At 41.5% G+C, this 26,279-nt stretch overlaps 1 protein-coding gene across 1 annotated transcript; it reads right to left on the bottom strand.

The window, feature by feature from the left end:
* Positions 1-1,606: 1,606 nt before the first annotated feature.
* On the bottom strand, positions 1,607-25,911 carry sema4e (semaphorin 4e). Its single transcript, XM_062987260.1, has 14 exons — positions 25,809-25,911; positions 24,520-24,665; positions 23,811-23,873; positions 22,140-22,238; positions 18,737-18,836; positions 17,096-17,206; positions 14,460-14,611; positions 13,981-14,153; positions 12,033-12,186; positions 4,694-4,916; positions 3,376-3,488; positions 2,684-2,853; positions 2,486-2,535; positions 1,607-2,097 (listed from the first exon to the last, which is right to left on the bottom strand). The coding sequence occupies exons 1-14, from the start codon at positions 25,909-25,911 to the stop codon at positions 1,607-1,609; spliced, it is 2,148 nt and encodes a 715-aa protein (XP_062843330.1).
* Positions 25,912-26,279: the final 368 nt, after the last annotated feature.

Genomic DNA, 26,279 nt, shown 5'->3' with positions numbered 1-26,279 from the left:
ACTCATTGAATAATATAATTTTAATAACAAATTTCGAAAAAACAAAAAGCATTTTTACATTTATGGTATTTAACAGACATTTCTATTCAAAGCCACTTACATTTTTACCCTAAACAGTGTGAGCAATCGATTGTTAAATGGTCTCCTCTTGTCGCCTCTACTGCTGCAGACCCCACCATGACGATTCAGAAAAATTTACTTACCATTGAATGTTACCGAGTATCTCTAGCTCAAATTAGCTGCAGTTTAACAGTACTGCAGTAGAGACATCAGTAAAGTTCAGAACTAAAACTGCATTTACAGGTGAGTTAATGGTGACATCAGTCATTCACAGAAGAACTCTATACAACCCTGGCAGGGTGAAAACTAAACTAAACATACATTGTTCCATTCAAGAAAGACACTTAATTGTAAACACCTGTCCTCATTTCAGTCTGGGACGACCATACAAGTGGCCGCCATGAGCATGAGCAGAAGGGCTCAATGGCTCAGTGGTTCAATGGCCATCTAAACCCATACTTTCCTATCAGTATACTAGATAAGAAATAACAGCTTGGGACATTATCAGTGCATTCGTTATTAGATTACATTGCATTTTACAGTGCATTTAAACATTTTCAGTACCCAACGTGCAGAAAAGACACACAACAGTTTCTACAACACTAGTCCTATGATAAGAGAAGACTTGTGAAGCCAGAGCCCTTTCCGACTCGGGCGCAGTCCCTTCTTTTTATGCCCATGCTTCTGTGGATTCACACATGAGGCTTATCATGCTTATATTCTGTCCACCCAGCAGACACAGTGGCCAATTTTGTCTGCTGCAGGCACTGCCAATTATGCCCGCTAGATGGCGCCCAGACAACCGGTAGCAGAGATCTTCAAGTTTTTTCTTTCTTTCCCTTTTTCTCCCCCTTTAGCGCATCCAATTGTTCAATTTGAATCGTGCTTCCTCTCTGTCTATGCTGAACCCTGCCCTGACCGAGGAGATCGAAGCTAACCCATAACCCCTTCCAAAACATGAGCAGCAGCCGGATGCATTTTTGCCACCCGCACATTGATGAGTTTGGCGCCACCTAGCGTTGCATGCGGAGAGACACACCCTAGGGGCACTTTTCCCTCATCTCTGTGCAGGCGCCTTTAATCAGCCGGCAGAGGTCGTAATTGCATTCTGACAGAGAGAGACCCACATCTGCTTCTTTGTCCCACCCCCCAACTGAGCAACCGGCCAATCGTTGCTCATACAGCCACTCAGCCTCGAACCGGGGAGGCAGAGCTGGATTCGATACGAGGTACTCAGAATCCAGCCCTGGTTGCAGCGTGTCTTTTTACCGCTGCGTCACCTGAGCGGCTTGAGTTCTTCAAATTTTGACATTTTCCAATACATACCTATTACAAGATCACATCTGCTTTAAACAACCATGACAAATAAATCCTACACTGAATACCAGCTGTTTTAGAAGTACATAGAACAACAACTGGTTGCAACATCATACTGTCTGGTGAGTTAGGACAATCTGTATTATTATAATTTGCCTCAAAGGTCCATATGTCTACTACAGTGGAAGACGCTTCCTTAATCAAGTCAATATCTGGAATTCCTTCTCACTCATGCTTTTTCCGGCACTGAAACAGAAGCGTATTCAGTTTTTAAAGTTTCCTGCCCTTCTTCTGTGTTCTGCGCTCTTTTGCTGAATCCCAGTAGGTTACAATGCCCTTTGTAGCAGTTCCACATCACTAACCCAAATAACATCAGTGCCAAGAGGACCACCATGACCTGGAGGGCTAAAAATGTTTGCTGTTGACTCTGCTCTTGTGACAGCAGCAAAGTCTCTCCAGCATCCACTGTAAGGTCGTACATGGCATGCTGGATAACATAACGTCTTCCACGAAAGGACTCTACAGAGCTACAGGTGTAGTGGCCGGCTGCGTCAGCTGAAGCGTTAAGGATGAGCAGGCTGTTGGGTTGAATGTGGTACGTCTCTGAGTTTTCGATTAGGCGCTCATCTACATGCCACTGAACCTGGACCAGGTCTGGCTGGCACATCAGCCTGATTGTGCTGCCCAGGTGGAAGGAGATGTTCGTGGGCTTAGGGCTTTCTGTAACAAATGTACACAAAATGACAGAGATTAAAAAATATGTTTTTATATACTTATGTGTACTGTATATGTACAAAGCATGGATGGATGGATGGGTGGATGGATGAGTGGATGGATGGATGGGTGGGTGGATGGGTTGGGTGGATGGATGGATGAGTGGTTGGATGGACGGATGGATGGATGATTGAGTGGGTGGATGGGAGAATGGGTGGATGGATGGATGGATGAGTGGGAGGGTGGATAGATTTGGTGGATGGATGAATGGATGGATGAGTGGATGGATGAGTGGATGGGTGGATGCATGGATGAGTGGATGGGTGGATGGATGGATGGATGGATGGATAGATGGATGGATGGATGTACAAAGCTGAGACATTGCTGAACATACCAGCTGCAGGGCACCGTGTAGCATCACCACTCAGATTCTGAATCACTTCACTGTAGGAGACAGGACAGAATAAATCCAAAAAATCTGCAGCTTCACAGTATGAGCTAAAGCACAGTAATTAAAGTAACATACAACAACTAGACATGGTGCAGAATTATCATACAGCTTTCAAAATAATACTTCAAATCAACTCAGTACCTGTGTGTATCTGAGCTTATGTTGCTTATGTCAGTGCATTTGTTAGCAGTCAGGTCCCAACCGCAGTACGGATCTCTGGCCAGCACACAGTCCACGCAGGAGCGGTACTGACCACAGAAACTCAGTGGCATTTGCACTGCAGCCACTTCTGAACCTATGTACAGCTGACCCTAATAGAACACACAGATAGTTATGATTAAAATCAGTTTATTCATTCACAGTGGGGGAATGGAAGATGGTTTGCTGAATAAGAAAGGAATGGGCCAAAATTGAACTATAATGCGGCAAAAAGTGAATTATTACTATTAAAGCTGTAATTGACAACAAATGTATTTATGGTATTTGAATACTTCCCCCCTTTTATTTTAGTTTTTCCTTGTTTAGGCTTTTAAATACATACTTTTTTGATATATACATATAAGTACAAAATGACAAGAAAAAAGAAAATGATTCATGTTAATAATTGGTGCTAGACACCTTTCCAAAAACCAGGTGTCGCCTAATACCACTGAGGACAAGACGAGTACAGCCTGACAGGTTTTTTTAAACCCAAGGGCAATTTAAGACTAGCCAATCCACCTCCTGCATGTTTATAAAAGGGTGCCTTTTCCCCTGTAGCAGTTACATTATAAAACCCTGATAGTCGGTTCTAAATGAGCAGTGGGCGCTTGTGCTGTTTACAGAAATCTCACCGTGGTGGACAAGCGAAGTGTCTTTACTGGTTCCGAGAGCTTGAACAGCTGTACCTCATCTGTTATAATCGTCTCTCCATCATAGTTAACTGCTTTTAACACTGAACCGCTTTCTGCAAAACACACACACACACACACACACACACAATTAAACATATGTTTATATGACTTTTCATTAAGTATGCCTGCTCCTGGATTTGTGGTGGACAATAAGCAAATGTTAAATCTTGGTTCTTGAATGGGGGAACTCATAGCAGACCTGCTTGTGGTTCTTTGTGAGCTACATCTCACTAGCCAGACAAATCTCTTTCAGTATAAGGTGTCAGTTCAAGCTTTCTTCTTAACTTTGGCAGCATAAGTGGTTGCATTTACTTTCATTAATTTTTAACGGGGTGTAATCATTCCTATAAGGTAGCCCTCTTCAAATAGGCTCAAAGAAGTCACCAGCTATAGTCAATCATGTTCACTAACAAGGAATAAGGAGGTCTTGGCACAAAGTTGAAAGACATTATAGAATGTTCTACAGCACCAAATTAATAATCTACTTAATTTATTGTAAATTCATATATTTTGACCTTTTTTGACTCTTACACAGCCTTTGAAGACCCCGCCCACATAGTCCGGTCATCCGTCCCTGCAGGCACTGCCAATTATGCCTGCTAGATGGCGCCCAGCCGACCAATGGAACCGAGGAGTTCAGAATCTCGGGAGCTGGTGTGCTAGCGCAGAGGTCCCCAACACCCGGGCCGCGGACCGGTACCGGTCCGTGGGTCATTTATTACCGGGCCGCACAGAAAGAATAAATAATTAGAGACGCTACATCAGCCATGAAAATACTGCTCTTATTTCCAACACACGGGTGTTTATCGTCTCATATCACCCCCAGGTGGAAGCAGTGTCTCATTGCAGCAAAAAAAAGCTAATTTGTGAGCAGTATAGTTATTCTCCCCGGCCGGTCCATGGAATTATATTTTATATGAAACCGGTCCGTGGTGCAAAAAAGGTTGGGAAGCGCTGTGCTAGCGGAATATACCGCTGCACCACTTAAAAACACTATAAACTTTTTTCATTGTTTAGTCACAGAAAAAGCAGCTGCAGAAATTATAAAAATTTCAAGCCTGTCATGTTTCATGTCATTTTTTACTTTAATGATACGCGAATTACTTTACAATTGCTCCAACTCTCAATTGATTGTATTGCTTGTATTATGTGTACAGTCACAACTGTAAGTCGCTTAGGATAAAAGCGTCTGCTAAATGCTGTAAATGTGAAATATTTATTCATTTAAAAATGACATAAAGTAGAATAACTTCATTACCTGTACCAATAAACATGACCTGATGGCTCTTCCTGTTCAGTGCAGTCGTGTTGGCCACCACTATGCGAGTAAACGCAGCTCCTTTCTTCACCAGCAGGGGGCGATAAGACATAGGCCGCACTGCCTGGTCCATCAGTGGCTTGTCTTTGATAAACTGAAGGGTTTTATCAGGAAGGTCTGAGGACTTTTTAAACCCACGCTGTCTTGCTTCATTATTTATGCACTGGACAAAAAGAGTAAGAAAAACAGCAGCAAAGAACACAAATCAGTCTAAGATTCACCTTAAATATTTAATGGTGCAGCACTCTTACACACTAACCAGTCCATCACTGCAGAGACCTGAGTTTGACTCTCAGTGACCTGGTGAGGCACTTAAATGACACAATTGGCTGTATCTGGGTGAGAAAAGACAGGATGGGTGACAGTAAATTCTACTAGTGGCAGAGGCGCAGGCACAAACAGCAAAAGAAAAAAGAGATGATTGATGAGGGTGATCGTCAATTTGTGTAAAAGCTCTCTGGCCAATATACAGAAGTGGTTGGTGGTTTCCCATCAGTTAAAGAGAAGTGTGTGGGGAGGCATGTACATTGAATATAAAAGAAAATAAAGAAGTAGGCATGTTTTTATATGTAAATATTTATTCTTTTGTTTAAATAATTTGTATTAATTATGTATGTATGTATGTATGTATGTGTGTATGTATGTGTGTATGTATGTATGTGTGTGTGTTTACATATGTATGTGTGTGTAGTTATGTATATATGTATGTGTGTGGTTATGTATGTATGTGTGTATGATGGGTGTATGTATGTATGTATGTATGTATGTACAGTGTATCACAAAAGTGAGTACACCCCTCACATTTCTGCAAATATTTTATTATATCTTTTCATGGGACAACACTATAGAAATAAAACTTGGATATAACTTAGAGTAGTCAGTGTACAGCTTGTATAGCAGTGTAGATTTACTGTCTTCTGAAAATAACTCAACACACAGCCATTAATGTCTAAATAGCTGGCAACATAAGTGAGTACACCCCACAGTGAACATGTCCAAATTGTGCCCAAAGTGTCAATATTTTGTGTGACCACCATTATTATCCAGCACTGCCTTAACCCTCCTGGGCATGGAATTCACCAGAGCTGCACAGGTTGCTACTGGAATCCTCTTCCACTCCTCCATGATGACATCACGGAGCTGGTGGATGTTAGACACCTTGAACTCCTCCACCTTCCACTTGAGGATTCGCCACAGGTGCTCAATTGGGTTTAGTCCATCACCTTTACCTTCAGCTTCCTCAGCAAGGCAGTTGTCATCTTGGAGGTTGTGTTTGGGGTCGTTATCCTGTTGGAAAACTGCCATGAGGCCCAGTTTTTGAAGGGAGGGGATCATGCTCTGTTTCAGAATGTCACAGTACATGTTGGAATTCATGTTTCCCTCAATGAACTGCAGCTCCACAGTGCCAGCAACACTCATGCAGCCCAAGACCATGATCCTACCACCACCATGCTTGACTGTAGGCAAGATACAGTTGTCTTGGTACTTCTCACCAGGGTGCCGCCACACATGCTGGACACCATCTGAGCCAAACAAGTTTATCTTGGTCTCGTCAGACCACAGGGCATTCCAGTAATCCATGTTCTTGGACTGCTTGTTTTCAGCAAACTGTTTGCGGGCTTTCTTGTGCGTCAGCTTCCTTCTGGGATGACGACCATGCAGACCGAGTTGATGCAGTGTGCGGCGTATGGTCTGAGCACTGACAGGCTGACCTTCCACGTCTTCAACCTCTGCAGCAATGCTGGCAGCACTCATGTGTCTATTTTTTTAAAGCCAACCTCTGGATATGACGCCGAACACGTGGACTCAACTTCTTTGGTCGACCCTGGCGAAGCCTGTTCCGAGTGGAACCTGTCCTGGAAAACCGCTGTATGACCTTGGCCACCATGCTGTAGCTCAGTTTCAGGGTGTTAGCAATCTTCTTATAGCCCAGGCCATCTTTGTGGAGAGCAACAATTCTATTTCTCACATCCTCAGAGAGTTCTTTGCCATGAGGTGCCATGTTGAATATCCAGTGGCCAGTATGAGAGAATTGTAACCAAAACACCAAATTTAACAGCCCTGCTCCCCATTTACACCTGGGACCTTGACACATGACACCAGGGAGGGACAACGACACATTTGGGCACAATTTGGACATGTTCACTGTGGGGTGTACTCACTTATGTTGCCAGCTATTTAGACATGAATGGCTGTGTGTTGAGTTATTTTCAGAAGACAGTAAATCTACACTGCTATACAAGCTGTACACTGACTACTCTAAGTTATATCCAAGTTTCATGTCTATAGTGTTGTCCCATGAAAAGATATAATAAAATATTTGCAGAAATGTGAGGGGTGTACTCACTTTTGTGATACACTGTATGTGTGTGTGTGTGTTTACATATGTATGTATGTGTAGTTATGTATATATGTATGTGTGTGTGTATGTATGTATGTGTGTTTACATATGTATGTATGTGTAGTTATGTATATATGTATGTGTGTGGTTATGTATGTGTGTGTGTGGTTGTGTATGTATGTGTGTGTGTTTACGTATGTATATGTGTGTATTTATGTATATATATGTGTGTGTGTGTATTTATGTATATATATATATATGTGTGTGTGTATTTATGTATGTATATATGTGTGTGTATTTATGTATATATGTATGTGTGTGTGTGGTTATGTATGTATGTATGTATGTATGTGTGTGTGTTTACGTATGTACAGTGTATCACAAAAGTGAGTACACCCCTCACATTTCTGCAAATATTTCATTATATCTTTTCATGGGACAACACTATAGACATGAAACTTGGATATAACTTAGAGTAGTCAGTGTACAACTTGTATAGCAGTGTAGATTTACTGTCTTCTGAAAATAACTCAACACACAGCCATTAATGTCTAAATAGCTGGCAACATAAGTGAGTACACCCCACAGTGAACATGTCCAAATTGTGCCAAAATGTGTCGTTGTCCCTCCCTGGTGTCATGTGTCAAGGTCCCAGGTGTAAATGGGGAGCAGGGCTGTTAAATTTGGTGTTTTGGGTACAATTCTCTCATACTGGCCACTGGATATTCAACATGGCACCTCATGGCAAAGAACTCTCTGAGGATGTGAGAAATAGAATTGTTGCTCTCCACAAAGATGGCCTGGGCTATAAGAAGATTGCTAACACCCTGAAACTGAGCTACAGCATGGTGGCCAAGGTCATACAGCGGTTTTCCAGGACAGGTTCCACTCGGAACAGGCTTCGCCAGGGTCGACCAAAGAAGTTGAGTCCACGTGTTCGGCGTCATATCCAGAGGTTGGCTTTAAAAAATAGACACATGAGTGCTGCCAGCATTGCTGCAGAGGTTGAAGACATGGGAGGTCAGCCTGTCAGTGCTCAGACCATACGCCGCACACTGCATCAACTCGGTCTGCATGGTCGTCATCCCAGAAGGAAGCTGACGCACAAGAAAGCCCGCAAACAGTTTGCTGAAGACAAGCAGTCCAAGAACATGGATTACTGGAATGCCCTGTGGTCTGACGAGACCAAGATAAACTTGTTTGGCTCAGATGGTGTCCAGCATGTGTGGCGGCGCCCTGGTGAGAAGTACCAAGACAACTGTATCTTGCCTACAGTCAAGCATGGTGGTGGTAGCATCATGGTCTTGGGCTGCATGAGTGTTGCTGGCACTGGGGAGCTGCAGTTCATTGAGGGAAACATGAATTCCAACATGTACTGTGACATTCTGAAACAGAGCATGATCCCCTCCCTTCGAAAACTGGGCCTCATGGCAGTTTTCCAACAGGATAACGATCCCAAACACAACCTCCAAGATGACAACTGCCTTGCTGAGGAATCTGAAGGTAAAGGTGATGGACTAAACCCAATTGAGCACCTGTGGCGCATCCTCAAGTGGAAGGTGGAGGAGTTCAAGGTGTCTAACATCCACCAGCTCCGTGATGTCATCATGGAGGCGTGGAAGAGGATTCCAGTAGCAACCTGTGCAGCTCTGGTGAATTCCATGCCCAGGAGGGTTAAGGCAGTGCTGGATAATAATGGTGGTCACACAAAATATTGACACTTTGGGCACAATTTGGACATGTTCACTGTGGGGTGTACTCACTTATGTTGCCAGCCATTTAGACATTAATGGCTGTGTGTTGAGTTATTTTCAGAAGACAGTAAATCTACACTGCTATACAAGTTGTACACTGACTACTCTAAGTTATATCCAAGTTTTTTTTCTATAGTGTTGTCCCATGAAAAGATATAATAAAATATTTGCAGAAATGTGAGGGGTGTACTCACTTTTGTGATACACTGTATATGTATATATATATGTATGTGTGTGTATTTATGTATATATATATATATATATATATATATATATACTGTATGTGTGTGTATTTATGTATATATGTATGTACAGTGTATCACAAAAGTGAGTACACCCCTCACATTTCTGCAGATATTTAAGTATATCTTTTCATGGGACAACACTGACAAAATGACACTTTGACACAATGAAAAGTAGTCTGTGTGCAGCTTATATAACAGTGTAAATTTATTCTTCCCTCAAAATAACTCAATATACAGCCATTAATGTCTAAACCACCGGCAACAAAAGTGAGTACACCCCTAAGAGACTACACCCCTAAATGTCCAAATTGAGCACTGCTTGTCATTTTCCCTCCAAAATGTAATGTGATTTGTTAGTGTTACTAGGTCTCAGGTGTGCATAGGGAGCAGGTGTGTTCAATTTAGTAGTACAGCTCTCACACTCTCTCATACTGGTCACTGAAAGTTCCAACATGGCACCTCATGGCAAAGAACTCTCTGAGGATATTAAAAGACGAATTGTTGCGCTACATGAAGATGGCCAAGGCTACAAGAAGATTGCCAACACCCTGAAACTGAGCTGCAGCACAGTGGCCAAGATCATCCAGCGTTTTAAAAGAGCAGGGTCCACTCAGAACAGACCTCGCGTTGGTCGTCCAAAGAAGCTGAGTGCACGTGCTCAGTGTCACATCCAACTGCTGTCTTTGAAAGATAGGCGCAGGAGTGCTGTCAGCATTGCTGCAGAGATTGAAAAGGTGGGGGGTCAGCCTGTCAGTGCTCAGACCATACGCCGCACACTACATTAAATTGGTCTGCATGGCTGTCACCCCAGAAGGAAGCCTCTTCTGAAGTCTCTACACAAGAAAGCCCGCAAACAGTTTGCTGAAGACATGTCAACAAAGGACATGGATTACTGGAACCATGTCCTATGGTCTGATGAGACCAAGATTAATTTGTTTGGTTCAGATGGTCTCAAGCATGTGTGGCGGCAATCAGGTGAGGAGTACAAAGATAAGTGTGTCATGCCTACAGTCAAGCATGGTGGTGGGAATGCCATGGTCTGGGGCTGCATGAGTGAACCAGGTGTTGGGGAGTTACATTTCATTTCACTCACTTTTGTGATACACTGTACATAACCACACACACATACATACAGTGTATCACAAAAGTGAGTACACCCCTCACATTTCTGCAGATATTTAAGTATATCTTTTCATGGGACAACACTGACAAAATGACACTTTGACACAATGAAAAGTAGTCTGTGTGCAGCTTATATAACAGTGTAAATTTATTCTTCCCTTAAAATAACTCAATATACAGCCATTAATGACTAAACCACCGGCAACAAAAGTGAGTACACCCCTTAGTGAAAGTTCCTGAAGTGTCAATATTTTGTGTGGCCACCATTATTTCCCAGAACTGCCTTAACTCTCCTGGGCATGGAGTTTACCAGAGCTTCACAGGTTGCCACTGGAATGCTTTTCCACTCCTCCATGACGACATCACGGAGCTGGCGGATATTCGAGACTTTGCGCTCCTCCACCTTCCGCTTGAGGATGCCCCAAAGATGTTCTATTGGGTTTAGGTCTGGAGACATGCTTGGCCAGTCCATCACCTTTACCCTCAGCCTCTTCAATAAAGCAGTGGTCATCTTAGAGGTGTGTTTGGGGTCATTATCATGCTGGAACACTGCCCTGCGACCCAGTTTCCGGAGGGATGGGATCATGCTCTGCTTCAGTATTTCACAGTACATATTGGAGTTCATGTGTCCCTCAATGAAATGTAACTCCCCAACACCTGCTGCACTCATGCAGCCCCAGACCATGGCATTCCCACCACCATGCTTGACTGTGGGCATGACACACTTATCTTTGTACTCCTCACCTGATTGCCGCCACACATGCTTGAGACCATCTGAACCAAACAAATTAATCTTGGTCTCATCAGACCATAGGACATGGTTCCAGTAATCCATGTCCTTTGTTGACATGTCTTCAGAAAACTGTTTGCGGGCTTTCTTGTGTAGAGACTTCAGAAGAGGCTTCCTTCTGGGGTGACAGCTATGCAGACCAATTTGATGTAGTGTGCGGCGTATGGTCTGAGCACTGACAGGCTGACCCCCCACCTTTTCAATCTCTGCAGCAATGCTGACAGCACTCCTGCGCCTATCTTTCAAAGACAGCAGTTGGATGTGACGCTTAGCACGTGCACTCAGCTTCTTTGGACGACCAACGCGAGGTCTGTTCTGAGTGGACCCTGCTCTTTTAAAACGCTGGATGATCTTGGCCACTGTGCTGCAGCTCAGTTTCAGGGTGTTGGCAATCTTCTTGTAGCCTTGGCCATCTTCATGTAGCGCAACAATTCGTCTTTTAAGATCCTCAGAGAGTTCTTTGCCATGAGGTGCCATGTTGGAACTTTCAGTGACCAGTATGAGAGAGTGTGAGAGCTGTACTACTAAATTGAACACACCTGCTCCCTATGCACACCTGAGACGTAGTAACACTAACGAGTCACATGACATTTTGGAGGGAAAATGACAAGCAGTGCTCAATTTGGACATTTAGGGGTATAGTCTCTTAGGGGTGTACTCACTTTTGTTGCCGGTGGTTTAGACATTAATGGCTGTATATTGAGTTATTTTGAGGGAAGAATAAATGTACACTGTTATATAAGCTGCACACAGACTACTTTTCATTGTGTCAAAGTGTCATTTTGTCAGTGTTTTCCCATGAAAAGATATACTTAAATATCTGCAGAAATGTGAGGGGTGTACTCACTTTTGTGATACACTGTATGTATGTGTGTGTGTTTACGTATGTATATGTGTGTATTTATGTATATATATGTATGTGTGTGTATGTATGTATTTTTATCCTTAATCACCAGGATATATGTAGTTCCTCTATTGCTAACTTGTTTAAATGATTAACTCAATAGTTAATATTTAGTAAACTTACAGCTCCTGGACGAGGAAAGGGAAGGCTGTCGGTGTAAGTCACCCATTTTTCAGCTGTTCCCACAGTAACTGGTGCTTTGAATTTGCCTTTAGAGAACACCTTCCTGATCTCCTGTATCGTGTAGGCACACACTGCAGAATACTGAGAACTGTCCCTGTTGACGAAATCACAGCATATAGATGAATGTATGTATGACATGGAGCTTTCTGGCCTGACATGTGACTTTTAAGTATATTCAGATATTAAGCACTTTAATTCTAAAGCACTGCAAATATAAGCAATACAATTTTCAAAATATTTTGATATTCAAATTTTGAAGTTTTGAACTATTTCAGGGGTTTTCCGGCATGTGACCCATTTTGAGTGCTAAAAATATTTGAGGCCTCCGCAAGTTCACTTCTGACTTAAAAGGATTTTTATTTTATTAAGGATTTTAACCCACACTGCTGTGCGACACTCCCACCACCATGTTGTTGGTTCCACTACTATGTAAGTTGGTTCATAAATAAAAACAACACTTCAAATTATTAATTGAAACCACAAGCTGACAAACCACAAGTTCCTAAAAGTTATAAAAATGTGTTGAACCGCAGAGAAAAAAAAGCTGTGTGAGTCACCCTGCTACTCTGTTAAGTTCTGGTAATGTTTTTGACCATTTGTTGGGTTAAATTGCTACATACATTTAGCTGCAACAAAAAATAAAACACTTAAAATATCATGCCATGCAAAGACATAGACAACAGTCAGATAGCTACCGCTGAATCGCAATACAGGGTGGGCCATTTATATGGATACACCTAAATAAAATGGGAATGGTTGGTGATATTAACTTCCTGTTTGTGGCACATTAGTATATGGGAGGGGGAAAACTTTTCAAGATGGGTGGTGACCATGGCGGCCATTTTGAAGTCGGCCATTTTGGATCCAACTTTAGTTTTTTCAATGGGAAGAGGGTCATGTGACACATCAAACTTATTGAGAATTTCACAAGAAAAACAATGGTGTGCTTGGTTTTAACGTAACTTTATAGAATAGAATGCCTTCATTTGTCATATATATATACAGACGTACAGTACAATGAAATTCTTTCTTCACGTATCCCAGCTTGTTTGGAAGCTGGGGTCAGAGTGCAGGGTCAGCCATCATACAGCGCCCCTGGAACAGAGAGTGTTAAGGGCCTTGCTCAAGGGCCCAACAGTGGCAGCATGGCAGAGCTGGGATTCAAACTCTCAACCTTTCAGTTGATAGCCCAAAGCTCTACCCACTAGGCTACCTATCATGCTTATTCTAGAATGCTATGAGGTTCAAGCCTATTATTCCAGATCCTAAGTAGGGACAGTGGTAGCCTAGTGGGTAGAGCTTTGGGCTATCAATCGGAAGATTGGGGGTTCAAATCCAGGCCCTGCTATGCAGCCACTGTTGGGTCCTTGAGCAAGGCCCTTAACCCTGTCTGCTCCAGGGGCGCCGTACGATGGCTGACCCTGCGCTCTGACCCCAGCTTCCAAACAAGCTGGGATATGCGAAGAAAGAATTTCATTGTACTGTACATCTGTATATGTATAAATGACAAATAAAGTATATCTTCTTCATCTTCTAAGCCAATGCCCTGGCTACCAGTCAACTACAGAACCAACTTTAAAGAACATCTGATTTATATTCAATCACTAAATGGCCTTGGGACAAAATACATTGCATTACATCTGCTCGACATATTCAAACTCAATAGACCTCTTCAGTCACTAAGAACCGGTCAGCTTGTGGTGCCCAGAATCAGAACCAAACAGGATGAGGCTGCTTTTAGTAATCAAGCTGACAAATGCTGGAAGAAACTGCCCTGCCATTACATACTTACATAACGGAAACCCCAAAACAGCCTTACTGGGACTTGCTTTTCGTAACAACCATTAAAACCTGTTCTCTTGGCATATTTAAATGAAACTATACTCACCCCTGTGGAGTGAACACACCATAAAAGACACAGCTGGTCCAGTTTCCAGGGCAGAAGAGAAACACATCCTGTATGAGGAAAGGAAGTCTGCTTTGAGGGACGGGACACTCCAGTCGAGCCTTTACGAAAGATGTCCATTTCTTCTGCAGTGTCCGCAGTCCACCCACATCCCCCTGTAGAGCAATGGAAGTGAGAAAATAAGCCAAAAGCAGACTAGTTGCCCACTTGGTACATAGACCTGTTGGCTAAAATAAATTTGGACATACAGTATATTTTAGAAGTGTAAATAAAAGAAATAAGGCACAGGTTGCAGGCACGGTTTAACCAATCAGCACAAGGTGTTCTGAACAGCTTGGGCTACAGCTTCAAGAGGAAACACTAAAGAAATAGGTGTCTCTAAATCTGTTTATTTAGCTGTATAACTGTTATCTTCCACTAAAAACAATTCTTTCATTAAAAGTCGCTGTTATTATTTTTACCTTACAGACATGTGCCACCCTGGACACTTCCACTTTGGTGTAGGAATCAAACTCCACAGCTGTTTCAGTAAAGAATAAGTAAATCTTGTCATCGTCTCCCTCCGAGTTTCCCTCTCCCTCGGGTACATGCTTCATACCAACAAAAGTTGGCTCTAAAATAAAAAGACAAACAACTTATGTCTTCCAAAGTCACTTTCAACTGGTGTTCAACTGGTGGCTTGTAAGTCAAATGTATTTATATACATATACAGTGTATCACAAAAGTGAGTACACCCCTCACATTTCTGCAAATATTTTATTATATCTTTTCATGGGACAACACTATAGACATGAAACTTGGATATAACTTAGAGTAGTCAGTGTACAGCTTGTATAGCAGTGTAGATTTACTGTCTTCTGAAAATAACTCAACACACAGCCATTAATGTCTAAATAGCTGGCAACATAAGTGAGTACACCCCACAGTGAACATGTCCAAATTGTGCCCAAATGTGTCGTTGTCCCTCCCTGGTGTCATGTGTCAAGGTTCCAGGTGTAAATGGGGAGCAGGGCTGTTAAATTTGGTGTTTTGGGTACAATTCTCTCATACTGGCCACTGGATATTCAACATGGCACCTCATGGCAAAGAACTCTCTGAGGATGTGAGAAATAGAATTGTTGTTCTCCACAAAGATGGCCTGGGCTATAAGAAGATTGCTAACACCCTGAAACTGAGCTACAGCATGGTGGCCAAGGTCATACAGCGGTTTTCCAGAACAGGTTCCACTCGGAACAGGCTTCGCCAGGGTCGACCAAAGAAGTTGAGTCCACGTGTTCGGCGTCATATCCAGAGGTTGGCTTTAAAAAATAGACACATGAGTGCTGCCAGCATTGCTGCAGAGGTTGAAGACGTGGGAGGTCAGCCTGTCAGTGCTCAGACCATACGTCGCACACTGCATCAACTCGGTCTGCATGGTCGTCATCCCAGAAGGAAGCTGACGCACAAGAAAGCCCACAAACAGTTTGCTGAAGACAAGCAGTCCAAGAACATGGATTACTGGAATGCCCTGTGGTCTGACGAGACCAAGATAAACTTGTTTGGCTCAGATGGTGTCCAGCATGTGTGGCGGCGCCCTGGTGAGAAGTACCAAGACAACTGTATCTTGCCTACAGTCAAGCATGGTGGTGGTAGCATCATGGTCTTGGGCTGCATGAGTGTTGCTGGCACTGGGGAGCTGCAGTTCACTGAGGGAAACATGAATTCCAACATGTACTGTGACATTCTGAAACAGAGCATGATCCCCTCCCTTCGAAAACTGGGCCTCATGGCAGTTTTCCAACAGGATAACGACCCCAAACACAACCTCCAAGATGACAACTGCCTTGCTGAGAAAGCTGAAGGTAAAGGTGATGGACTAAACCCAATTGAGCACCTGTGGCGCATCCTCAAGTGGAAGGTGCAGAAGTTCAAGGTGTCTAACATCCACCAGCTCCGTGATGTCATCATGGAGGAGTGGAAGAGGATTCCAGTAGCAACCTGTGCAGCTCTGGTGAATTCCATGCCCAGGAGGGTTAAGGCAGTGCTGGATAATAATGGTGGTCACACAAAATATTGACACTTTGGGCACAATTTGGACATGTTCACTGGGGGTTGTACTCACTTATGTTGCCAGCCATTTAGACATTAATGGCTGTGTGTTGAGTTATTTTCAGAAGACAGTAAATCTACACTGCTATACAAGTTGTACACTGACTACTCTAAGTTATATCCAAGTTTTATTTCTATAGTGTTGTCCCATGAAAAGATATAATAAAATATTTGCAGAAATGTGAGGGGTGTACTCACTTTTGTGATACACTGTATGTATCATATATACATATACAGTACAACTAAATTTCTTTGCATATCCCAGCTTGTTAGAGTGCAGGGTCAGGATTAAGGGCTGCATGGCAACAGAGCTGGGACTCGAACTCTCAGCCTTTCAGTTGATAGCCCAAAGCCCTACCCACTAGGCTACCACTGTCCCCCATATATATATACATTGTGTGACGAATCAAGTCTGGAACTCTTAAGCCATATGGATCAGCAGTTTGTCTAGCATGGCTTACGTCTAGAAGAATATTATCCCCATGGTCATTCATGGAGGTAAGTCAGTGATGAATATCCACACTTACCCACACCTGCTCCCAGTGTTTTGTGTAGCATGGTACCAATGAACAGGATAACGCAAAATTTAGGGTTAGGGATAGGACTGGGATGTCATTTATTTTTGTATTTTGTATTTTTGTTTGTTTAGCCAATTAGTCTTCCACTGCTGGGGACCCTGATGGCATCAGAGTAGGATGTAATGACCTGACCCACGCTCCCTTCGACATATGAGCAGTCCACTGACCCGTGAGGTTGGTTTCGAGCTTGGAGAGTCACACACACATCTCCTCGTTTCACCACTTCTGTACAGGTGCCTTGGGCCACCAGCCAGTGTCCTCTTGAAGACCCGTTTAAGACCCCACCCCCCTTTTAGTCCAGTCATTTCCCACACAGCAGACTAGTGCCTGCTAGGGGGCAACCAGCTGACCGGTAGCAAAGCTAAGATTGTATCATTTCATGTGTGTGAGTGTGTGTGTGAGAGAGTGTGTGTGTGTGCATGTAATCTAACCTTTAAGCCAGGAGGGCTTGAATTCAGTCCGTATCATTTCTGTGGAGCTACGCATCAAGACCATGTCTGATCCCATAAAATTCATAGCTGTCGCGGAGTACAAATCTTTTTCTGAAAAACAAGTGGTGGAATCTAAATCGCCTGTTAAGATGTAAATCTAAAAGCCCTGTTACTTTCTTTAAAACAATAAAAAAGATTACCAGTCTAGGAGCAATGTGCAGGTGCTAAAAAAACTCACTGGAAATGTAAGAATTTCTAAATTACTTATTAAAATGACATTTAGTAAAGAAAAATAGTACTTACGCTAATAACACATACAATATGTACTTTCAATGCCTATTTTAATTATATAGATTATTTCTTTAGAATTACAATGTTAGCTTAGGAGTAACATTCTCTAAAAGTTGGGGAAGGTTTTTTTTTATGCAGGCCATGTACTTATCAAAATCCATTTAAGCAAAATTAGAAACACTAGAATTAACCAAAATTCCCTCTCAATGCTGTGTGTGTTTGGTCAGCAGCAACAGAAACTGTTATTGGTACTATAGAAGGTTGAATCAGTTGAAATGGTTCATTTAGTACCCTGTGAGCATCTGTTTCCAGTGGCAGGGTTCATAGTTAACAGGAAAAGATCCTCACTTTTGCCAGATGATGTGAACAGACTTGTCAGTACAAACTGGCTGAAAGATGAGTAGCTTAAGTTAACTCGCGATTGAAGACCTCACCCACATATTCCGGCCATCCCTCCCTGCAGGCACTGCCAATTATGCCCACTAGATGGCGCCTAGCCGACCGAGGAGTTCAGAATCTCGGCACTGGTGTGCTAGGGGAATATCCCGCTGTGCCACCTGGGTGCCTAGATTTAAGAATCTTATCATATTTTTTATTTGATTTTTTATTTGTAAACATTTCCCTGCAATAAAAATGTGTATAATTGTTCAAATTTTATTTAGTTATTTTTGCAGTCAATTAATCTTGATTAATTTGGTTCTTTAATCACAATTAATTAAAATGTATATACATTTTGCATCTTACTTTAAGTACTATTCTTTGTGTTATTATTTATGTTTGGGCAGAAGCTGTTTGTGTATCATCATGACTTGAATAAAGATTAGACTACATTTTATGAGTACTGGAGAAATCCAAAGGGTTCACAAACTTTTTCTTGCGACTGTATATAATGTAGTCTTTTAATTAAGACTTTTTTGTTTGCGATATTAGTTCAGGCAGGTTGTGTTTCTTTCTTTGTTACGACTATAAACCCCCAATTATGCAGCTGTATAATCATAGTTAAACCCAACCAGTGATTTCAATCTGAATCTGTAATTACACATTAACTAAAAGTAGAAGTACACACTAATGCATTATATAATGCAGGCTACAGTTTATAGCTGATTTGATGTGGGTACTAAATTGTAAATAAATCCAGTCATATTTAATACTAGAATCATTTTATTACCAGTCATTAACACCCACATTATTTGCATTGTTTTGTCTTGGTAGATGGAGTACAGTGGCAGCACTTTTCCTTTAAATCCATGTACAGCATGTCTCTAAATAAACAGTGTGTTCTTTGTTCTGTTTTGTCTCAGAGAAGTCTTGTTATGTATTGGAAAGATTTAAGAGACCTGCAGTACATACCAACAAGTTCAGAGGTGTATCTCTGGACTGGATCAAACGGACACTTTCCTTTTCCATCCTCTGTTTTATTTTCTAGAGTCAATTTGCCGTCTTTATATAACTGAAGGATAGAACACAACACAGGGTATGTTGTATGAAATGTACCAAATATATACGTACAAATATACACCGATCAGCCATAACATTAAAACCACCTCCTTGTTTCTACACTCACTGTCCATTTTATCAGCTCCACTTACCATATAGAAGCTCTTTGTAGTTCTACAATTACTGACTGTAGTCCATCTGTTTCTCTGCATGCTTTATTATTTGGGTGGTGGATCATTCTCAGCACAGCAGTGACACTGACATGGTGGTGGTGTGTTAGTGTGTGTTGTGCTGGTATGAGTGGATAAGACACAGCAGCGCTGATGGAGTTTTGGTGGAGAATAGTCCACCAATCAAAAATATCCAGCCAACAGCGCCCCATGGGCAGCGTCCTGTGACCACTGATGAAGGTCTAGAAGATGACCAACTCAAACAGCAGCAATAGATGAGCGATCATCTCTGACTTTACATCTACAAGGTGGACCAAATAGGTAGGAGCGTCTAACAGAGTGGACAGTGAGTGGGCACAGTATTTAAAAAGGAGCGCTGCTGTGTCTGATCCACTCATACCAGCACAACACACACTAACACACCACCACCAAGTCAGTGTCACTGCAGTGCTGAGAATGATCCACCACCTAAATAATACCTGCTCTGTAGTGGTCCTGTGGGGGTCCTGACCATTAAAGAACAGAGTAAAAGCAGGCTAAAAAGTATGTAGAGAAACAGATGTAATTGTAGAACTACAAAGTGCTTCTATATGGTAAGTGGAGCTGATAAAATGGACAGTGAGTGTAGAAACAAGGAGGTGGTTTTAATCAGTGTACAGTGTATCACAAAAGTGAGTACACCCCTCACATTTCTGCAGATATTTAAGTATATCTTTTCATGGGACAACACTGACAAAATGACACTTTGACACAATGAAAAGTAGTCTGTGTGCAGCTTATATAACAGTGTAAATTTATTCTTCCCTCAAAATAACTCAATATACAGCCATTAATGTCTAAACCACCGGCAACAAAAGTGAGTACACCCCTTAGTGAAAGTTCCTGAAGTGTCAATATTTTGTGTGGCCACCATTATTTCCCAGAACTGCCTTAACTCTCCTGGGCATGGAGTTTACCAGAGCTTCACAGGTTGCCACTGGAATGCTTTTCCACTCCTCCATGACGACATCACGGAGCTGGCGGATATTCGAGACTTTGCGCTCCTCCACCTTCCGCTTGAGGATGCCCCAAAGATGTTCTATTGGGTTTAGGTCTGGAGACATGCTTGGCCAGTCCATCACCTTTACCCTCAGCCTCTTCAATAAAGCAGTGGTCGTCTTAGAGGTGTGTTTGGGGTCATTATCATGCTGGAACACTGCCCTGCGACCCAGTTTCCGGAGGGAGGGGATCATGCTCTGCTTCAGTATTTTACAGTACATATTGGAGTTCATGTGTCCCTCAATGAAATGTAACTCCCCAACACCTGCTGCACTCATGCAGCCCCAGACCATGGCATTCCCACCACCATGCTTGACTGTAGGCATGACACACTTATCTTTGTACTCCTCACCTGATTGCCGCCACACATGCTTGAGACCATCTGAACCAAACAAATTAATCTTGGTCTCATCAGACCATAGGACATGGTTCCAGTAATCCATGTCCTTTGTTGACATGTCTTCAGCAAACTGTTTGTGGGCTTTCTTGTGTAGAGACTTCAGAAGAGGCTTCCTTCTGGGGTGACAGCCATGCAGACCAATTTGATGTAGTGTGCGGCGTATGGTCTGAGCACTGACAGGCTGACCCCCCACCTTTTCAATCTCTGCAGCAATGCTGACAGCACTCCTGCGCCTATCTTTCAAAGACAGCAGTTGGATGTGACGCTGAGCACGTGCACTCAGCTTCTTTGGACGACCAACGCGAGGTCTGTTCTGAGTGGACCCTGCTCTTTTAAAACGCTGGATGATCTTGGCCACTGTGCTGCAGCTCAGTTTCAGGGTGTTGGCAATCTTCTTGTAGCCTTGGCCATCTTCATGTAGCGCAACAATTCGTCTTTTAAGATCCTCAGAGAGTTCTTTGCCATGAGGTGCCATGTTGGAACTTTTAGTGACCAGTATGAGAGAGTGTGAGAGCTGTACTACTAAATTGAACACAACTGCTCCCTATGCACACCTGAGACCTAGTAACACTAACAAATCACATGACATTTTGGAGGAAAAATGACAAGCAGTGCTCAATTTGGACATTTAGGGGTGTAGTCTCTTAGGGGTGTACTCACTTTTGTTGCCGGTGGTTTAGACATTAATGGCTGTATATTGAGTTATTTTGAGGGAAGAATAAATTTACACTGTTATATAAGCTGCACACAGACTACTTTTCATTGTGTCAAAGTGTCATTTTGTCAGTGTTGTCCCATGAAAAGATATACTTAAATATCTGCAGAAATGTGAGGGGTGTACTCACTTTTGTGATACACTGTATATTGTACTTCTATGTCTATTGAACACACTCATTAATGATTAACAGTCCAGGATGAAAAGGGTGTGTGAAGGCCTGAATGGTAGAATTTCCTTTAGCAGCAGTGATATTTCTAATAGCAACAGTGAATTCAATTTTCTTGTCAGTTCTGAACTTCCGTTCCAAACCAATGAATATTTTGGTCCACTTAAGCTTGAAACCATACAAACTAATTAAAATAATAATAATTAAATAATAAATAATTAAAAATAAATATATTGAAGATCTATATTAAGTTCATATCTGCTTGGTCACAAAAATGCATACAGTGGTACCTTGACACTCAACGTATGTATGGGAAACCTGTTAATGTGTTCCATGGTCCTCTGGAACTGCATATATTTTAAACTAATGTAAATTAATGGGGTTGCTTTTGACACTTATACAATGATAATAACATGAATATATTATAAGACACACTGAAATACAATTGAATACCAACTTGACTTATTCTGTTAGTGATTATGATAGTCTACAGCTGGTGACTATTCTGTACCAGAGCCAAAAGCCACTAAAACATGACTGTCATGACTTAATGCTGCTGGAACATTGGTAACACTCTTCATAGTGAAGCAAGGGCTTTAAATGTGGGCTTAAAGGTTTTAAACCAGTTTCTATTTAAAGCTAGGGAGAGAATTGTGTATCACCCACGTCTTTAGAGATTTCCATAAAAACAGAACTTTCTTGTGAAGAGCAGCACCTCCAACCTACACTTCAATGTGGCACTTTAACTGGATGTACTTCAGACCTGTCCCAGTAAAATATGAGAACACGTTAACACATTAACAAAAAATAAAAGTGATACGTACCATATAGTCACATGTGGGGCTAAAAGCATAGGTCCCACACACAAACATTCTTCCATCTGGCATTTCATGAAGGATCCGTATGTAATTCTGACACTCAAGCTGCAAGGAAAGTAAACAAAGGGAGGACAGAAACCAGGACCAACAAATGTTAAACAGTTAAACAGTTATTTTAGGTCAAAAGATGAGAACGACATGCATAAGAAGCTGAACGATAACATAATGTAGACATAATGTGGGCTTATTCCAGTGGACATACACACATATATACATTTGAATAATACATGTAATGGAAACCAACATAAGTGTAAGGAACTGTACTGGAGCGGTGGAATACCACTCCAAATAAAATTTCCTGATTTGTCGTTTGATGGTGGGCAGCGCTTTTCAAGCATGTTGGTACAAAACAGGTCCTCTGGGTACTTGGTCCTCTGGCTAAGTTATGGTGACTGTAAAAGCTTAATTATAAGATTTACATTGCTTTCATACTCATCAAACTATGTAGTGACCGCTCAAGGATAGAAGCATTGACACCCTGAAAGACACCACTCCTTTCAGAATAAAAATGTTCCTTAATGCAGTGGTCCCCAACCACCGGGCCGCGGACCGGTACCGGTCTGTGGGTCATTTATTACCGGGCCACCCAGAAAGAATAAATAATTAGAGATCGCTACAAAAGCAATTTCCAACACTCTTCGGGTGTTATTGTCTCCATTCACCACTAGGTGGGAGCAGCATCTCGTTGCATCGAAAAAAGCTCAGAAGTCACACTGATTTTCCATTCTGTAGTTATTCTGCTTTAAATCCTCCTGCCTTTGCCGGTCCGTGAATTTATATCTTATGTGAAACCGGTTCGTGGTGCAAAAATGGTTGGGGACCGCTGCATTAATGTTTATCAAACAGTCAAAATATCTTTAAAATCATTTTTTAGTTACTTGGGACTGCACTACTAACAACAAACAATTAATATTTTTTACTAGTGCACACAGTATTTTTAAGGAACAGTTGAGGTGATCACAAATATTATGCAACTTTCATGGATGATCAAGTGTACATATAGGTTAGAAAGGCTGTTTTCTTAAAATCCCCTATCAATATTTTTTTAGTTTAACACGTGCCAACCAAGATAGATATGACTCAAATAAGATTATTTAAATACAGCTTATTTTTTACCCAATTAAGCTCTACCTAATGATTAAGCAGTCCATTAAAATTAAGATGTTAAGAGGAAATGATTTTCCTTTGATTTGATTTGATTTGTCTTATTAACTCTATATATGTAAAGCAAATTCAAATAAAAAGATTTAAATACTTTGGGGGCCTGTGGCATGACAAAATTCAGGAAATTTCATTCTGGTCAGAGTTGTGCAAACAAAGTGCTTCCGCAACCCCAGTAGCAAGTTAATGGATCAAATACAGCCAGAGTAAATACCGATAAAATGATAGTCCTTATCAACACTGCTCTGCTGCTTTGTCAATAAAAAAGAAAACAGGAAATGTTGTGCTTTACTACAGTGCAACGCTGCACTTCACAGTTCTGATTTTTTATGCCAGAACAGCATACCATCTACCACCAGTATCTACACTATCTACACAGTATCTTGTCGTGCTTGTTAGTCTTGTAATGTGGTTGATTTGTCATTTTGTTAGTCTGTAAAACCACTGAAACCTCACCTTCAGATTCTTTCCCTTCTCTGAACATTTTCTTTGCATGTCTTGGGGCACCTGCCACTTAACCTATAAAAAGTATACAACAAGAATTAAAGGTACACATTTTACTGACACACAGTACAAAAAGAATCATATATACAGTATAAATAAATAAAGGTGCTCGGGTGGCATAGCATTCTATTACATTAGCCCACCACTCCTGAGATCCAGATTACAATCTCATTAGTGCAATCGGCCAGCCAGGCATCTACACCAGTGGTCCCCAACCACTGGGCCACTGACCAGGCCGCACAGAAAGAACAAATAATTAGAGATCGCTACAAAAGCAATGAAAACACTGCTTTCATTTCCAACACACTTCAGGTGTTATTGTTGCCTATCACCACTAGATGGGAGCAGCATCTCACTGCAGCGAAAAAAGCTCAGGATTCCCACTGATTTTCCATCATTTGTGAGTAGTATTTTTATTCTATTTTAAATATCTTTCATTATATATAATATAATGAAACTATATCTTATATAAAACCGGTCCGTGGGGTGAAAAAGGTTGGGGACCACTGATTGGCTGTGTCTAAGGGTGTGGGGGATGTCCGAAACCCTGTGAAGGATTCCTGCCTCTCACCCAATGTTTTTAAATGAAACCGTGCCTGCTAATTTATAAATAATAAATAAACCATGCTGTTAAAATCATAATATTCAGCATTCTCCTGACCATAGCCTTCTTTTGTGTTATGTTGGTAAGATCCAAGGCAAAGATGGTTTGCTGAGCTCCAAGGATAAGAACACCCATGTCTTCTTTGAGCAGCATGATGGTGTAATTCCACACACCATCCTCCTGAAACACACTCCCTCCAATACCTATCAGCAACAATGCAACAAATAGTAACAAGTCAAAATAGTTAACACACCACACACACACACACACACACAGAGTACATATCACTATACAGCCAAAGTTAAGAACACGCTTCCTCTTTCTGAGACTCTGTTCTCTATTTAGAGACTTGTGGCATAGCCGTTTCTTGGGTCAATGTTGTGTTTAAAGGTAAACTGTCGGCCCAGTTTGACTTTGCATGCGGAGAACATTATCTTCCTATTTTAAAATGGTTTGGCAAACTCTGATCAGACTTCCGTCTTGGCACTGCCATGAAGACCTAACTTATGGCGGGCTGCAGAGATGGTTGTCTGTCCAACAGGTTCTCATAACTTTTTGAGTCACCACTGAGTTCTTTATAACCTCTGTGGCCAAGGTTTTTTGCCTCAATGCCCAATTTTTATGCCTTACTGTATGTAATTATTTGTCCTTAGGCTGTTTTTATTTTTAAGTATATAAAAATGTAATAATCCTAGATAATCCTAGATAGCAGCCAAATACTGTAACATTCATTCTGGTGCCAAAGGCACAGTCTTACATTAATAAGAAGGTTCTCCTACCACCGGACTCCTGGAGCTCTTTTTGAGTCACCACTGGGTTCTTTTTAACCTCTGTGACCAATTTTTTTATTGTTTCTCTTTACTGTATATAATTATTTGTCCTTAGGCTGCTTTTATTTTAAAGTATATAAAAAATTAATAATCCTAGATAATCCTAGATAGCAGCCAAACTCTGTAACATCCATTCTGGTGCCAAAGGTTCTTTTTAACCTCTGTGACCCTAAAGTCTCTCATTACTGTATATACTTTTTTGTCCTTAGATTGCTTTTATTTTTAAGTATATGAAAATTTTAAACAAGTAAAAGCTACCATTAAGAAACTCGAAATGTTAAACATTAAAAAGTAAAACTAACTTGTTTGACAGTATTTGCATAAAAAACATCAACTGATTTATTTAGTATTTATTTATTCATCATGATTTTAGAATATTGTTGACCTGGATCAAATTTTTTCTTTAACAAATACACACAAAGTTGCATAGCAACATTTGTGCACATCATTTTACAATACAATGCAAGCAAATCCTTAAACATGCCACATAAAATACATTAGAGTCACTTTACTTACTGCTAAGTGGGACGGTTTTCCGCGGCAAACTGTACAAAGGCCAGTTCTGGTCAGCCGTTAACAAAGACGGACCCCAGAAAACCAGGACGATAAAAAACAACATGTTTGTAGCTCTTCCACAATTCTACTGTCAGAATCTCAGTCAAATCTCTGTAAAATACTGGAACTGTTCTGGCCTTCCAAAACTCCAACATTTCACTACGTCAACACAACAGCCTCCATGCTGAGATAAATGACCTGGCTTTATTCATGCAGCCTGCCTCTTCAAAGAGCCAGGACCATTGTGAGGCCATCTGAGAGAGACATAAAAAGAGAGAGAGAGAGATGGAAAAAGTGTAGTAGGTAGTAAAGTGGCAACAGCAATTCTGTTGCTGCATGTGTGAAGTAATTGTGACTTTTTGCAAGCGTGAACATTTCTGTAACAGGATGTGGAAAACAAAAAAAGGACAGGAAGTAAAAAGGCTCTCTGGT

This window comes from Trichomycterus rosablanca, chromosome 25, assembly GCF_030014385.1.
Source record: "Trichomycterus rosablanca isolate fTriRos1 chromosome 25, fTriRos1.hap1, whole genome shotgun sequence".
In the NCBI taxonomy this organism is placed as follows: Eukaryota; Metazoa; Chordata; class Actinopteri; order Siluriformes; family Trichomycteridae; genus Trichomycterus; species Trichomycterus rosablanca.
The sequence above is the reverse complement of the archived record's forward strand: the minus strand, read 5'-3'. Positions and strand labels throughout refer to the sequence as shown.

Bases quoted from the DNA above. Each gene is read 5' to 3' on its own strand.
- sema4e (XM_062987260.1), bottom strand. From the start codon at position 25,911: ATGTTGTTTTTTATCGTCCTGGTTTTCTGGGGTCCGTCTTTGTTAACG. The intron at 4,917-12,032 runs GTAAGTTTACTA...CTTTTTGTCCAG, and splicing joins CCTTTCCTCGTCCAGGAGCT to TGCATAAATAATGAAGCAAG. The intron at 3,489-4,693 runs GTAATGAAGTTA...TGTGTTTTGCAG, and splicing joins GGTCATGTTTATTGGTACAG to AAAGCGGTTCAGTGTTAAAA.